We start from the raw sequence: 16,102 nt of genomic DNA, 5'->3' as shown, positions 1-16,102 counted from the left end.
ACACGTTAGGTCATGGGGCCACTCAAACGCTTACGAGATCATCCTCCAGGGAGCATGAATGTACTCAGCCAGTTTTATGGCGATCCACACCCATTAGATTAGAGATATCCGTGTATAGGTGGAAATTCTGGCCTAAGGGTGGTGCTAGAGGAAAGGCCATGGGGTCAACAGAATCAGCAGGGTTTATCCTCCGGGGAGCAGTAAAGTGCACGGAAATTCCATGGCAAACCTGCCTGAAGTCCGCTCTGGGGGAAAAGTGTTAACAGATGCATAGACAGTCCAACATTGCCAACCGTAGAGCCCACAAGCACTTCTAAAACAGACTAGCAGTCAGTGAGTGTACTTTAATGTTGGACTAGCTAGGCCAGTGGTTCCCAAACACTGGATCGGGATCAATTTGGGTCGCGGACACATTTTTATGGGTCCCTTTATTTTGTTCTTAAACAAATGTTTAATAAGTAGTGAAAATAGCCGATCTACAAGCTCGTGAAGCGACGTGTTGTTTGTAGATCTGCTTTTCACTAGTTTGGGTCCCAGGCAAATGTCTAATCTCTCTTTTGGGTCTCCAGCTAAAAAGTTTGGGAACCACTGAGCTAGGCCATGATAAAGGAATAGCTTAACACAGTGGTTCTCAATCTCAACCAGTGGTCCTTGAGGTTCCAGGTGGTCCCCCAGCTAAATGGAACCAATATGACCCTTACAGGTCCATTTGGTTTCATTTTATGTTGTCAAGAGTTAAAGTCTACACAATGAGAGAATGTAGAAGAATTTTGTTAATTAGATTATCTCTCCTATGGTACCAACATCAATACAGCATGGAATTGTGGACTTAACAAGTGACAACACAATATTCTAAGTTTTGGGTTTGAGAGGCTAAATCTCATCAAATGATGGTCTGTGGCTCAAATGCTGAATAAAAAATGGACCTCGATTTGAAAAGGGTTGAAAGTATTTGGTTGAAAAAAGTAGATCTGTGTTTGGGAAAGTTGTTATGATCATAAGTCTGGTAGTTGCGTTTCTTTTAAAAATAATGAAAAGTGAAAGATGCATTTTCAGGTGGTAGAGAGAACAAAAAAGACTATATAGAATGAAAAACATTTTAAAGGAAAATTTATTGAGCAACAACACAGAGCTCAAAGTCATAAAAAATGATTACTGTACAACAGTTAAGCCTTTGGATGAAACGAGGTGAATAAAAATAAATGTCAAAAGGCTTATACAATGGATCAGTCTCATTGGTACAGTAATTGATTTCAAACCTTATCGAGTATTGTTTTGTTATTAAAATAAACATAAAATGTTATGTTAATGCCACATCAAAACAAAAAAAGATTGAAAATTTCAATCTTTTTTCCTGAAAACACTCAAACTAATTTGAGTCTAATATTCTAATACTCCTCTCCTTCTTCATCCTCCTCGAAGGAGTCAATGCCCACCTCTTCATAATCCTTCTCCAGGGCAGCCATGTCTTCTCTGGCCTCAGAGAACTCTCCCTCCTCCATGCCCTCTCCAACATACCAGTGGACGAAGGCTCTCTTGGCATACATGAGGTCAAACTTGTGGTCAAGACGAGCCCAGGCCTCAGCGATGGCTGTGGTGTTGCTCAGCATGCACACAGCCCTCTGGACCTTGGCCAGGTCTCCTCCGGGAACCGCGGTGGGAGGCTGGTAATTGATGCCCACCTTGAAGCCTGTGGGGCACCAGTCTACAAACTGGATGCTGCGTTTGGTCTTGATCGCACCAATGGCCACATTGACATCCTTGGGCACCACATCTCCACGATACAGCAGACAACAGGCCATGTATTTACCATGACGAGGATCACACTTTACCATCTGATTAGCTGGCTCAAAGCAGGCGTTGGTGATCTCAGCAACTGACAGCTGCTCATGATAGGCCTTCTCGGCAGAGATTACTGGGGCGTATGTAGCAAGGGGGAAGTGTATACGAGGGTATGGCACCAAGTTGGTCTGGAACTCTGTCAGGTCGACATTCAGGGCTCCGTCGAAGCGAAGGGAGGCAGTGATCGAGGAGACTATTTGGCTGATGAGGCGATTAAGATTGGTGTAAGACGGACGCTCAATGTCCAGGTTCCTGCGGCAGATGTCGTAGATGGCCTCGTTGTCCACCATGAAGGCACAGTCAGAGTGTTCCAGGGTGGTGTGGGTGGTCAGGATGGAGTTGTATGGCTCCACTACAGCCGTGGACACCTGGGGAGCCGGGTAGATGGCAAACTCCAGCTTGGACTTCTTGCCAAAGTCAACCGACAGGCGCTCCATCAGCAGGGAAGTGAAACCTGAGCCAGTGCCGCCGCCAAAAGAATGGAAAACCAGAAAGCCTTGGAGACCGGTGCACTGGTCCGCCTTAGGAGGCACAGACACATGAGGAAAGATCAATAAATCGATTGTTCAGTCAGACAACTCAAGGAGGATGTAATATATATATTTATTGAATATAAGATAATCAATGCAATATATTTATTATGGTTTGGCGATGTATTGGATCTGCTTTTTAGGTACTCAGGATCAAGCGCATCAGTCCCGACCATAGGGACTCTGAATCCCCCCGTACCTAAAACAGTAGATCCAAAATGACAGGTGGTAGCTGGGGTGGAGGTGGGTGCGCACTTGTATACCGCAGCGTAGAGTATACAATAGAAAGCAGCAAGCGAGCAAGCAGAATTGAGCGCAGGTTGTATGACAGCAGCACGCTGATACAACGGCAGTGGGCCAGCAAGACGGCAAAGGTTGTATGACAGCAGCACGCTGATACACCAGCAGTGGGCAAGCAAGAAGGCAGAGGAATGCAAACCTCTGGTTCAAGTAGCCGGTATGAGAGATGGGGTGAGCTGTGATTGGCTGAGTGAATCATGCGGATGATGCTGCGGTGGCCCGATTAACGGCCGGCGCGCTGACTGAGGTTCCCTGACTGAACTTGCTCTGCGCATGTCTACGACAGGCACAAATGCTCATATATCTTTCTTAATTTTTGTCTGTGGTCCATTGGTCACTACAAAACTAACATACATGCCCCAATTCATGGGTCATAAGGTCATGCCCCATGAATGGTGATAGAATTGGGTCAGGGTGGCGAGGCTCACCAGTTTGCGGATCCTGTCCAGGACAGAGTCGATGATCTCCTTGCCGATGGTGTAGTGTCCGCGGGCGTAGTTGTTGGCCGCATCTTCCTTTCCCGAGATCAGCTGCTCGGGGTGGAACAGCTGGCGGTATATTCCGGTACGCACCTCATCTGGAAAAATGAAAATAAAATAAATAAAAGGACGGTAAATGTTGAGAAAAACTCTGCAATCAATGGGTTAATTCCCGGAGCTCTCTATTACACAGTGATATTCAAACACTGATCGCCACGCCATATAGATGTACGGTTAGAACTGCTCAAGGAAGGTAGGTTGTGGCCTAATATTTATACTTGTGTATATCGTTGCTGTCTGGAAGATTTCATCTTTATACGTTTCTACATACAGTGATGCCCGATTTCATACCTGCGAAAATATGAAATAGCCGATCTATAAGCTTGCAACGTATCGCAGGTGCGATCCGTCTATATAACGACATGGCTAATAACGTTAAGTTCATTATGCATACATCATGAATAAGATAAGATGAGTTAGGCTAATAATGTGCCACAGAGGCCGAAACGTTGTGTTTTTTACCCCGCTTTGGTAAATAAAGTTTTTGGGGAGCTTTCAAATGGTGTGCAGACTTATTCTTCCTTTTGCAGGCTAATAATGTGCAATTTCCTCAAAGGTTTGAGCTCATTACAAACAATCACAACAATGTACAGAATACAACACAGTATGGACAATCGGGGAAAAGCAACTGACCAATGACGGTGGGTTCAAGGTCCACAAAGATGGCCCTGGGGACGTATTTCCCAGTTCCGGTCGCACTGAAGAAGGTGGTGAAGGAGTCGTCGTGACCTCCAGGGGCCTGTTTGTTGGGCATCTGGCCGTCAGGCTGGATGCCGTGCTCCAGACAGTACAGTTCCCAGCAGGTGTTGCCCATCTGCACGCCAGCCTGGCCCACGTGTACAGAGATGCACTCACGCTGTCCAAGAGGAGAGAGAGAGTGACAGGGGGAAGGGAGGTTTAGTTCAGTGAGCGGAGCGGCGGGGAAAGACATGTTGGCTACCATTGCTGCTGACTTCTGCTTTGTATGGGTGCAACGAGGGCTGTCACGATTACAAATTTAAGTTGACGATTAATTGTCTCACAAATAATTGTGATTCACAATGTGTGTTGAATGGGTGTTTTTGGTGTTGAACATTGGAGCATATGAATAAAGAATACATTTCTGTTTGCCTGCATGTTAATCAGAAAATGGTAAGGGCAGATATGACAAATAACTGAAATATACAAAGAAATGACTGACATTCATTATTTTAGGGGAAATAGCAGATCTACAAGCTTACGAATCAGTTCGTGACACGTTGTAGCTTGTAGATCTGCCATTTCAGCTTTTTTGATGTTTGTATGTTCAACATGGAAACAATGATGACAAAAATAATTATGATTATCTCAGACGATTATGTAATAATTGTGACAGGCCTAGGTGCAACAGTTAAGTGTCAACACCGAAGTCTACCACTGGGCGGAGGCAGAGAGTTGAGAAGAATGTCTCCAGTGTGAGAGAACAGTCAAAGGCTGCAGCTTTACTGCATGGTTCTTATTTAACAAGTGGCTGGATGGAGGTCAGAATGTTATGTACTGCATTCACAACATTGTCAAATATGTTGAAAGAGCTGCGACAGCATCTAATGCATAGATAAGAGCATAAACGAATGGAAAAGGTGGCATGCATAACAGACTTTCAGTGATAAAGCTTTTAAATTATAGCTCCCCCTGCACAAAAAACATTATCTTGTATGCATGTAATTCAACTTCAAAATGTAAAACAGAGGCGCTTTAAATGAATGAACAGTATGTACTACTAACTATAGCTAGTTACACCATAGACAATAGTGTTGCACCATAGAAGAACACTATGACATGACAAAAAGTTCACCTGCTACTATAGGACTGGTAAAAGATACAATGAAAGAATTAACTCTATATGCATATTTATATGCTGGTCAATTAAGTATAGGGTTTAAGTTGTTAGGTCAAAGCTAAAGACCTTTCTACAAGTTTTTCCATTATTTTATTCAAATGTCCTTTAAAATGCCCGTTAATGCTCCCTCTTAATGCTTAATGTTTTGTTTAAAGCACTTGGCCTTGTTGTTAAAGTGTGCTATAAAAATAAATAAACTTAATGTTGGTTTTAACCTCTCCCTCTACACAAGCAGATATTTGTCTGACGTGACTTGACTAATACAGTATGTGAGCAAACAGGTTTGGAGAAACCTGTGTAGCGACAACATACAACTCTCGCTTCTGTTATCAGTCAGGTCTGGTCAACCTTCATTCAATCAAAGTTGAATTAATAAATGATAAACAATCACAGCCTGCTGTGATTGTGAATACATTTACCTGGAGCATTACAAAGTAAGTTGCGAGCCCTTGCTTTTGTTCATGAATTAATAAATGAACCATATCTTCACATCATCATTGGAATAGCTCAAATCTCACATTGGAAAGTTTAGTCTACAGTGTAACTAACTAATACACCAAACTAAACATCAGACCAAAGAATTTGACCCAAAAAGTAACCCAACTTGTCTCCCAACTTACCATTGCTTTACAAGAAACGTTAAAGTGTCTTATAATCTAACTTTTAAACATAAACACAAAACCTTTTGATACAAGTTTTACAAAATCATGTTAAACATCAATATATGAAAATAACATGCAAACTGCATAAACAAATACACAATCTGAAGTTTGTTTAATTTAAACCACCTAATCCCTAGTCAAAGATTTAAAAAGTCAGCAGTGAGCTTGTTGATCTGCCCAGTGCCCACCCCCCCACCCCCCAGACATATCGGCTGTTACAATGACCATAAGGTCAATTATGGCTGATATACTGTACAGTATCAGCCAAACTTTCGATTGGGCTAAAATTATTATAATATATTTACGTATTATATAAATAAAGGCTATACAAAGCTTTGCATCAGTGTTGTTGTGGTCAGAATTATACTTGCATCTTAAGACTTTGGCTTATAGGATATATATTAGAAAAATTACATGGTTAACAAGCTGTTATTTTTGTGCAGTGCAGTCACAAGACACTGGGGCAACCTGAAGACTGCCTCATTCTCTGCATACCACTGAGACAAGGTCATTTCTGATGTAGCCTAGTTCTGCACTCGTTGACACTCCTTTATGTGTATGTGTTTGGGAGAGAGATGGTGTGATGGAGTGTGTGTGTGTGTGTGTGTGTGTGTGTGCGCGCACACACAGTTCTGAAAGTATATTTCTGTGTATGCTTGTCCTGGAGGACAGCTATCTAGGACAGCTACCGGCTCATTCAGGCCTCCTAACTTCAGCTGTTGCAGCTCAAATACTTTTTACGGTATTACGCTGCAGGGAAGGCATATGGCGTGGTTTTTCCTGACCCATTATGCTGGGAGATTCATGGTAGTATAAAACAGTAGGACAAGTCTTTAAGGTTTCACACAGCCTATTCGGTGCTGCAATCAACTGTAAATGCTTTCATACCGTACATGACAGAATGGATATTCTTGCACGGGGGGGGGTATTATATAGCTCAGGCTCAGGGGTTCTCAACCTGTGGGTCGCGACCCCTCTGGGGGAGGGGGGGGGGGGGTTACCGGTCCCCAAATCTTTAAAAAAAGAAAGAAAAAACTTCTTTTTTTTTGCAACTGAATGGCTGGAAAATGGAAATGAAGAGTTTACATAATAGTACACATAGTACATGCATACACCTTCCCTTATGATTATATTTGGTTTCAGTATTTATTTATGGTGTATTGTCTCTATTATTAAGGTTATTGTAGCAGTCAATTTATATTGGGGGTCGGGAGGGGGCGGGGCGGGGGTCCCGAGACATTGCCAAAGCATTTCCGGGGGTCCCCGGCCAAAAACATTGAGAACCCCTGATATAGCTTCCCTCAGTTGATGTCATCAGGAGGATATTCAAGCTGTCTGACAATGTGTCAGTAGACTCTGGTTGCAGGGTATGTTTAGTAAAGGAGGCAATCTTCTAGCCCATACAATTCCTACATTGTGGGAGTCAGAAGCCAAAGTAGTTATGGCCCGGACCCTGGTGAGGCTCCATGATTTGTTTTTCTTTTAGGCCTTAGCTTGGGGGGAGGGGTGGGATTAACCCCCTGAAATCCACTTAAGCCCTATAGACTTTGTCATATGATCACAAATCACAACGTGTCCCATTCTGAGCTTGCAGATTGACTATTTTTGCTATGGAGAAAATAAAAATAAAAATAAGAATGTCGGAATCAAAAGACTCACCTACTGTACAATGAGTATGACATGCCCAAAATAGGGATGCCTTAATGTGGTTAAGGAAAGCGCCGTTAAAGAAAATGACTGTTTAAAAATGCAGCTTGGTGTATCATGGTGTTGAGTTTTCTGCTACTAACTATTTGTGGGAAAGTCCATGCTGACACCCAGAGATGTGGCGGTCAAGAGTGACTGGCATTCTACACAAGGCAAGAGTAGTCCTTGGCAGGTTAATGTTTAATTTACTGTATGCACACTGTACAGTGTCAATTGTATTGTGTAATAGAAAATGTATCCAGAGTGCATTCAGATGAATGAAGATTTACAATCCTAGGACTGGGTGAAATGGACAAAATCAAATATCACTTTATTTTTGACCAAATACCTCAATGTTGATAGTGACAAATTCTAACAATATCAATTCATGAAAAAGTTAAATAAGAAAATAAAGTATAAATTAGAGCTTAAGTGATTTTAAACCAGGAAAATACAAAGCTTATTCCACATCACAATATCATTTACAAATCAAAATACCAGACAATAACTAGTCTCATGACGAGAATATGATATCAAAAATAATATCATTGGTCGTGCCCTAAAAATCCTACATAATTATGTGACTACAGTATAACTCCCTCATTTAGAAAAGCGTATGCAGTCATTTCTGCTGCATAAGTTCTGAAAACAATTTGCAGCACTGACTGACTCATCAACACTGACCCCACAGGTGACTCAACTGGAGGACATAGTAAACAGTGAGTGCTAAAAACAGTTAGGGTGTGTCTGCTAAGCAAAGGAAAAGGGTGTGTCTCGTGTCTCCAGACTCCAACCACACTGACTTGAGATTACAGTCCAGCTGCATGCATCTCTTACTGGATAAATAATCTAGTGGGGATACTGCACTCTGCGACACAATTTATTAAAACATATTTTTAGGGCCGACATCTACAGCCTGACTGATGCCATAATTTTGGGTCTGATCCCGATGTCCGATGCAGTCCAAAGATTATCGATGTTTTGACCGATATTTATATAACGTCAATCGTTTTGACAGACTTTCATTTGATTAAATAGTGTTTTTTTTTAATGAAAAATAGCTTAAAGCTTATAATGGAACTCATTTATAGATCGATTTTTGAAATTATGTTTTAAAAGGTCCTAAAAACATTTTGTCTATGATGTCATGCCCAAAATAGGGACACATGGACTGCACAGTTTTTGATACAAATCTGTATTCACAAATGTCAAATAATGTCTGATATATCAGACAAAGCAACCGATATACAGTAGACATAACATTTAATACCCTCAGGTTACAGTACCTTCTACCACTATGATTGACAAGCAGTCTTGTAATACAACACAATGAGGTCAAAGGCTCTAATTGAGATCATGGCTGGCCTTTTTCCCCTCACGTACTTGACCTAATGTTACGACAGTTGATCTCGGACTAGATTACAAGTGAAGTGTTTAGGTTACACTGATTTTAAGATGTAAATTGACCAAGCCCTTAGACAGGAGTGATGCATTTCCATCAGACTGAATTTCAATGCAACATAACATTCTTTTGAGGATCTGGTGAAATATTTGTAATCCGTCAATGACCTCATTTAGACAAAACTGAATGACAAAACTTTCTGAATGACCCCAAATGATTATTTGGGGGAGGTCCCCAAACCCAAATAATCATATTGGAAGTGGGGACCCCCCCACCCTGACAGGGTCTTGGAATTGTAGAAGTATATATTTTGTTTGACTCTGTTCCACACATTGCTAAAATAGATTTATGTTTTTGGCCAATGACCAGTTTGTTGATTACCTTGATTACTTGATGCAGTAATGGTCCATTTTACTCTATTCTTTAAGTCAGGGGTGCCCAAAAGGTAGATCGTGATCTACCAGTACAGTAGATAACAAAGGCGGGGCTGTTCAGGTAGATCACATGACATGCCCCTAAAAATATATACATTTTAAATATAAAAAAGGGCATGTCAGGCTCAGCTCAACCTCAGGTACATCTTTAAACTATTTTCAGCAATGGGATATGTTTTTGGTGTGTAAATCTTGTTATGCTGGTTATGTTTTTTTTTTTTTTTTTTAACTTAAAATTTTTATCCCACGATTTTGTAACCCAGTTTTCTTTTCACCCAGTGCCAATTATCTAATGCAATTCTGGGCGCTACACTTCCTCTGCCAACCTGGGGGGGCAGCGGACTAACCTCATGCCTCCTTCTATGCATGAGGAGTCCAAGCTGCTTCTTTTCACCTGACAGAAGGGAATTTCCCCGGCCGGACGTAGCGCGTGGAAGGGACACGTTATTCCGACCAGTTCCTCTCCCCTCCATCAGGCGCCCCGGCTGGCCAGGGGGAGGTAGTTTTAGAGACCAGGATTACGGCATGTTTTTGTGAGGGTATCTACCCTAGGGGACACGGGGAGAACATGCAAACTCCACACAGAAAGGCCCTATCGCCAACCCCCGCCTCGGGTATGGGCACTGATGACGCGGAGGAGGGAACACGCCACCAGTGCCCACAGCGTCCCCAGCGGGAATCGAACCCAGGACCTTCTGGTTATGCATTTTAAAGTAGCTCTCAGGTCAAAAACAGTATGGGCACCCCTGCTTTAGGTATTGAACTACTGCTATCAGACTGCTGAATAAGAGCTAAGCCTGTGGCCACTGCATCAGATCTGTGTTTTAATGGACTCTCCATTACATACATTCATTAAATTATTATGCACATTTAGCCACTTTTTTCTAATGCACTTTATTCTGCTTCCATTCTCTATCTTTTAACCATCAATGCATGGGCCTGCACAATTAAGAATTTCAACCCATGTTACTTTAATGTGATGATAACAAAGTTTGATTCTGATATCAATATTGATATATTGCCCAGCCTAGCCACCAGCATCAATGTGAAACGGTGTGAGTAGTCAAAATATATTGAAATATACACAGAAAACCAGTTTACATTCTTGCCCTACAGATCTGCATGCCTCCTCTTGACTCAAACTGAGTCAAGAGGTTTAGGCGTGTCTTGAGACACGCCTAAACTCCTTTAGGCATCACACTTTAGGCGCACACTTCACTCTTCCTTGTTGAGCTGACAAGTTATTAAATACAAAGTACAATGCGAGCTTGTACACACGTAGTTTTTTTTTTTTTAAACAAATCTTGTCTTCTGTGGGTCCCTGACTCCCTGCCATAAAACATTTTCAGATGAGGGTCCATGACCAAATATATATCATTTTAGGAGTCTCTCAAAACTTTTGAGAACTACTGATTTAGATGGCATTTGTAGAATCAGCCTCTTAACCTCCGGTTAATTAGTAGAACATAGTTCCAACTTTTGGAGCGGAGCACCACTCATCAATGTCACGTTTGATCCTCCTGGCTGTACCTGACAGTGACAACAAGGTCATTTACGACCTGACTTTGCATTTTTATCACAACCATGAAGTCCATGTTTACCATTACTTAGCTAGGCTATTTGTGCTGATGCAGATGACACGAAACGTTGTGGGTATCAATCAATGAATGCTCTGTGAGTGAGTCTGTGTACTTACACTTAGTAACAAGCACTCTGTAAATGATACCCAAAGTACTCTAAAGTCTAGCTCTGGTCCATAGCTCTAATGCGTTGCATTTAGAGCTATGGACCAGAGCTATCTAAAGTCTAAAGTGCTCAAAAAATGCTTTGTGTGAACACACTGTACTAAGTACTGCACTTTTTACAATTTGTATTTGTACTGAGACAAATATTGTACTTTTACTCCACTACATTTATTTGAAAACGTAGTTGCTAGTTACTTGGCACATTTGGGTTATTATGACAATCAAAAAACATTACCCACTTTTATTTGAAAATAGCCCATCAACAAGCTCACAATACTTTCAAAAGATTTTTACAATATATTGAAATGGGACCTTCTGCACAATGACTACTTAAGTACATTTTGATTCCAATACTTTTGTACTTTTACTCGAATACATTTTAAATTCCAGACTTTTACTTGTAATGGAGTATTTCTATATTGCAGAAGATACTATTACTTAAGTAAAACATTGGAGTACTTTTTCCACCACTGGAACATGGGCCCTAAGGCCCCATGTACAGTTGTACACCATGATGTAAGCAACATAACTTCAGCTATAATAATCAAACAAACGGTAAGGGGTGTATTAGATTTAGGCGTGCATTTTCAAAACTGTTGACAACAACCCAAGAGGGAAATAGCATTTTAATTCTGTAATAAGAATAAAAGATCTGTCGGGGAGAAGCAAACCATGCCCACTTAGGATAAAAAAGTAGCTCCAACCAAGATCGACTATCTTCATATAACACACCCATTATCAATTTGATTAGCTACAAATCTACAAAAATCAGCCTAGGGTTTCATGCTCTGGGTTAATTTACCCATTCAACTGTTGAGGGTCCATTTGTTTCATTTGTACGCTCTTGAGAGTTAGATTAACACTCGGGAGTATTATAGTGTATGTGTGTGGCTGTGTGCAACACCTGCTCTGTGGGGCACCAGCCAAATATAGAAATGGCCAGTCAGTCAGATCTATTTTTGATGCGTCAGGGGTCCTTGCTGCGACTGAGAGACGCAGAGTCAACTGTGCCTCTGCATTGCACCTTTCTGTAGCAGAGTGTTTTCTAAAGGCAGTGGCACAGTCAAATATGTGTGGGCTGTGGGGAAAATACTGTACTTAAATGAAAATTACAGGTACTTTTAACTTTGAGTATTTACATATACTTGTACTTATAAACTTGCATTAACTGATTATCATGCATTATAGATTAAGCTGCATTGCACCTTCCTGTAGCAGAGGGTTTTTCTAAAGGCACAGTCATGTGTGGGCTGTGGGCAAAGTAACTATAAGTACATTTAATCAAGTACTGTACTTAAGTGCAAATTTCAGGTACTTTAACTTTGAGTATTTATACTTGTACTCAAACTTGCATTAACTGATAGAAACTACCAGCCTACATAGCAGTACCACATAAAGGCTTATTGAAATCAGGCCCACCTTTGCCAGCTATGGAACATTAAAGTGATAAACAACAATGCAGTATATCTGCATAATGAGTATTTTTACAGTATGTTTCACTGTAAGGACGGGATAGCAGGTAGTAATCGCACTTTATTAATCCCCAGAGGGAATGGGGGTGCACAGCACCACAGAATAATAACTGTAAGAAGTTATAAAGTGCACAGTAGACAATAAAGATTGAGTGTGCAATAAATACAGTACTGCAGCACCACACAGTGCGTGTGTGTGTGTGTGTGTGTGTGTGTGTGTGTGTGTGTGTGTGTGTGTGTGTGTGTGTGTGTGTGTGCGCGCGCGCGCGCCTTGCCAACATGAAGTTGTACGGCTGCATACAAAAACATAAATGAAACTAACACCCACCATGCACATATTAAAAACAGCTGCACATGTCAGTCAGCTTCTGCTACTGGCGTTCAGTTACAGACACTTGACTGATCCACTGATCGTAGCTAGCCCCTTTCGGGACCCAGCCTTGTTTACCTTTTCTGTATTTGGGAAGACGTCTTCCCAAATACAGAAAATGTAAACAAGGATTTCGAAAGGGGCTATACCTATATCTGCTTACATGAATACAAATTAACGACGTGGAAATCGCAAGAACAGGAGGTGTTAACAGAACACTGCGATACGTAACGATTAGCCCTTCTCTTGTAGGCCTACTATAGCCTATATAAAAGAGATACATCTGAAATTAAAGTGATGATGTCATACGAGACACAGACATTTAGGCTAAATGCAATTTATTTAGATGATGGTATTAAAGTGGGAAAAAGTATGATAAATCAATCTTCAACTTACCATTGTGCCTCGAAACAGTAGAAATGTATTCTATGAAGGTAGGAAAATACTTTAAAAAAGTGATCTTGGTTGTAATCTTCTCACACGGTCTTCAATGTGGACCTCGTAAGTAAGTAATGTCAGGTGTGTGGAGCTGTCACGCTATTATTCAACTCCAAGTGACGTTGTCAAACTCCTCCCACTAGCCTTTTCCACACTGTTTCTCATCGTTTGGTCCGGGGACCACCAGGGGTCCAAATGGACCCTTACGGATCTGTCTGAGGATAGTCTCTCAGACAGACCGAGGCGCTGTTTTCCCGAATATGTGTGTGTGTGTGTGTGTGTGTGTGTGTGTGTGTGTGTGACCTATGATGATGTATACTGTAATAGGCTAGACTAGACTAGAAATATGCTTGATTTATCCTACAAACAAAACATTTTAGTTACATTTACTAATCTGATGAGGATAATGATAACAAAAAAACATATTGAACAATACAATAATCACATTGACTTGGATTTTGTCCAAATTTATTAAAAAGAACTGTCCACAGTAGTTCAGACTTTGGCACCAACAATATAAAAAACAAATAAACAAACAAAGTGTACACCCCAAAGTAGCATTCAAACAAAACGTTTGGATAAAAGGGATAAATAAAAAATAGGAATTAAAAAAGAAGTCTTTTCTAAACATTATGAACACATTTCTAACCTGTATGCATATAATCTGAAAACAATATCAGATTTTCTTTCAATAAAGAGTGGATAAAGTGGATTTTTGATTATCACCTATGGAATAGTTATAACAGTACTTGCTACAACAACTGACTTGTAACTTCAAACATTCTCAAGTGGCATTCAATAGAGTTGACACAATCACATGTATATGCAGACCACCATTTGAACACATAAACGCAACACATTGTGAGCTGCAATTTACACGGTACACAACCAAGCATAAATTAGTTTTTGTAGAGTTTATATTTTCAATAACTTGCACGGAAATGGCAGCAACTGAATGTAAATGTGTAAATATCCAGACCACGACATAGAACCGAGGGCCATTTCTGGGTCTATACCTCATTTGTTCTAAAATGGGGCTTAAGTGGTTAATCAGACTACTCAATTCAGTCGATTATAAAAAACATTTCTTCTTCTTTTTTTTGGCGATATTCATATAAAAATGTGCTTCAAGACTATTCAATTAATCAAAAAAAAAAAATATATATATATATCAATAGAATACTCACTAAGAAAATAATTGATAGTTGCAGCCCTAATTTGGAACACAACTTTCTTTCCTGGTTGAAATGTCTTTGAAGACAGAGACAACAATGACATGAAAATTGTACAACATGCCATGGAATGTTATTAGATTATGTGGAATTCATCTTGGAATTCAAGACTCCACAATATGGAAATGCCACAACTTTGACGAAGGACAGGGACTCATTTGTTCACTGGCTCTTCCCACTATTAAAAACAAAACACATGTCTGTAATAATAATGAATAATAAAGCGATGCCACACTGGCCATGAAGAACAGAGTGTCTTTGAGTCAAGAGTGTCTTTGATCTGTATAGATTCTAGTGTTGGTTAAAAAAAATTAAAAATATACAATGAGAATGAGAACGGGTTGATTTTATATACAAATAAAACATGTTAAAATATAAATGTAAAACGACACAATTCCTGTGCTCAAAGCAGCTGGAGTGGAGTGTGTTTGAGTGATTTTGACGCTGGGGAAGGACAGTTTGAGGTGTCGAAGCAGCAGAAATGGTGCTCTGGTAGACTGGACAAACAACACAATACATACAATTATTTCTAAAATACATTGGATTTAGGAAATCCTGATTGCAGGGCAACAGTAAAGACTGTAAAGGTTGATTAAAACGCTTGATTTTGGCTCTGCAGAGGGTCAGCGTGGATACGCAGGGTGGATCTTGGGCAAAGCGGGCGTCTTTTCAAGGCACTGGGAGGCACGGAGAAGGCCTTTATTGCGACAATGTCTCGTTGAGGGAAAAGTCTCTTAATGCACAGTAAAAGAAAAGTCTTGTGTAATAGCGGAGGAGAGTTTGGTCTCGACTCTGTGGCGAGACTCTGGGGTCCCTATTATTTGTCTCCATCCTCCTCGTTTTTCCTCCTCTTCCGTTCCTCACTACTCTGAGGTGTTGTGCGCGTCAGCAAGCAGCTCTGGTCTCAGGCATTCAATAGGACACTGGATGTTCTGCAGGTGCAAGCAGAGAGAGGGGGAGGGGGGAGACATTCTTTTAGTTATGGACATCTGCTGGTGGAATGCACATGCCAGACGCTTCAGTAAGTTCATCTTCAGTAAAGTAAATTCTCTCAAGACTGAGTTACACTTAGTTGCACACGTGTGTCAAACACCGAAAATAGCATCTACAGTACATGTGCTCAAAGTTGTGCTGTGTTCGACGCCAGTGTGCAACTAAGTATACATACGGCTTAAACAAGGGGTGCAAAAGACTGAGGGGGTATCTGTGTGATTCTGGTATTCATCTGAAGTCTTTTATATCAAAACCATGGGATGCTAAAGACGTGTATAGGTGTCTTTTGGTCTTTTTTATTGATATATTAAAAATAAATCTTTTTGTTTTGGTTGACCTTTCCTTCTGCAATGTACTCCTTGTTGATTTGCGCATGCGCACTGCCGTATACTTCCTTGTTTGCGGCTGCAAAATAATGGCTCGTATCTCCTAATCTAGGGATAGTTTTGACCAGATGGGCAATGTTCTGTCTTCATTTCTGACTTCAGCATGCCTTTAGTTTGGAATATTAACGCTTCTAGAAAGACTTTAGCGTAACCAGCGCAAGGTAAGAATGGAAGATTATGCCTCCCGATTTTGGGGGGGAACGGAATGCTTTT

At 40.8% G+C, this 16,102-nt stretch overlaps 2 protein-coding genes across 3 annotated transcripts in view; both read right to left on the bottom strand.

Annotated features, from left to right (window-relative positions):
- Positions 1 to 1,093: 1,093 nt before the first annotated feature.
- LOC308331048 (tubulin alpha chain-like) lies at positions 1,094 to 13,373 on the bottom strand. Its single transcript, XM_080786165.1, has 4 exons — positions 13,237 to 13,373; positions 3,845 to 4,067; positions 3,101 to 3,249; positions 1,094 to 2,363 (listed from the first exon to the last, which is right to left on the bottom strand). The coding sequence occupies exons 1-4, from the start codon at positions 13,237 to 13,239 to the stop codon at positions 1,389 to 1,391; spliced, it is 1,350 nt and encodes a 449-aa protein (XP_080642291.1). The 5' UTR covers positions 13,240 to 13,373; the 3' UTR covers positions 1,094 to 1,388.
- A 346-nt stretch (positions 13,374 to 13,719) lies between these two features.
- fn1a (fibronectin 1a) overlaps positions 13,720 to 16,102 on the bottom strand; it is a 51,642-nt gene continuing 49,259 nt past the window's right edge. For both annotated transcript variants that reach the window (XM_080786300.1, XM_080786301.1), the window contains exon 49: positions 13,720 to 15,442. In XM_080786300.1, the coding sequence (XP_080642426.1) occupies positions 15,374 to 15,442 (69 nt within the window). In that variant the 3' untranslated portion in view covers positions 13,720 to 15,373. The remainder of the gene's footprint in view (positions 15,443 to 16,102) is intronic.

Source organism: Protomyctophum bolini (assembly GCF_963924005.1).
Source record: "Protomyctophum bolini genome assembly, chromosome: 16".
NCBI classification, from domain to species: domain Eukaryota; kingdom Metazoa; phylum Chordata; class Actinopteri; order Myctophiformes; family Myctophidae; genus Protomyctophum; species Protomyctophum bolini.
This window is presented reverse-complemented; position numbering and strand designations above follow the sequence as displayed.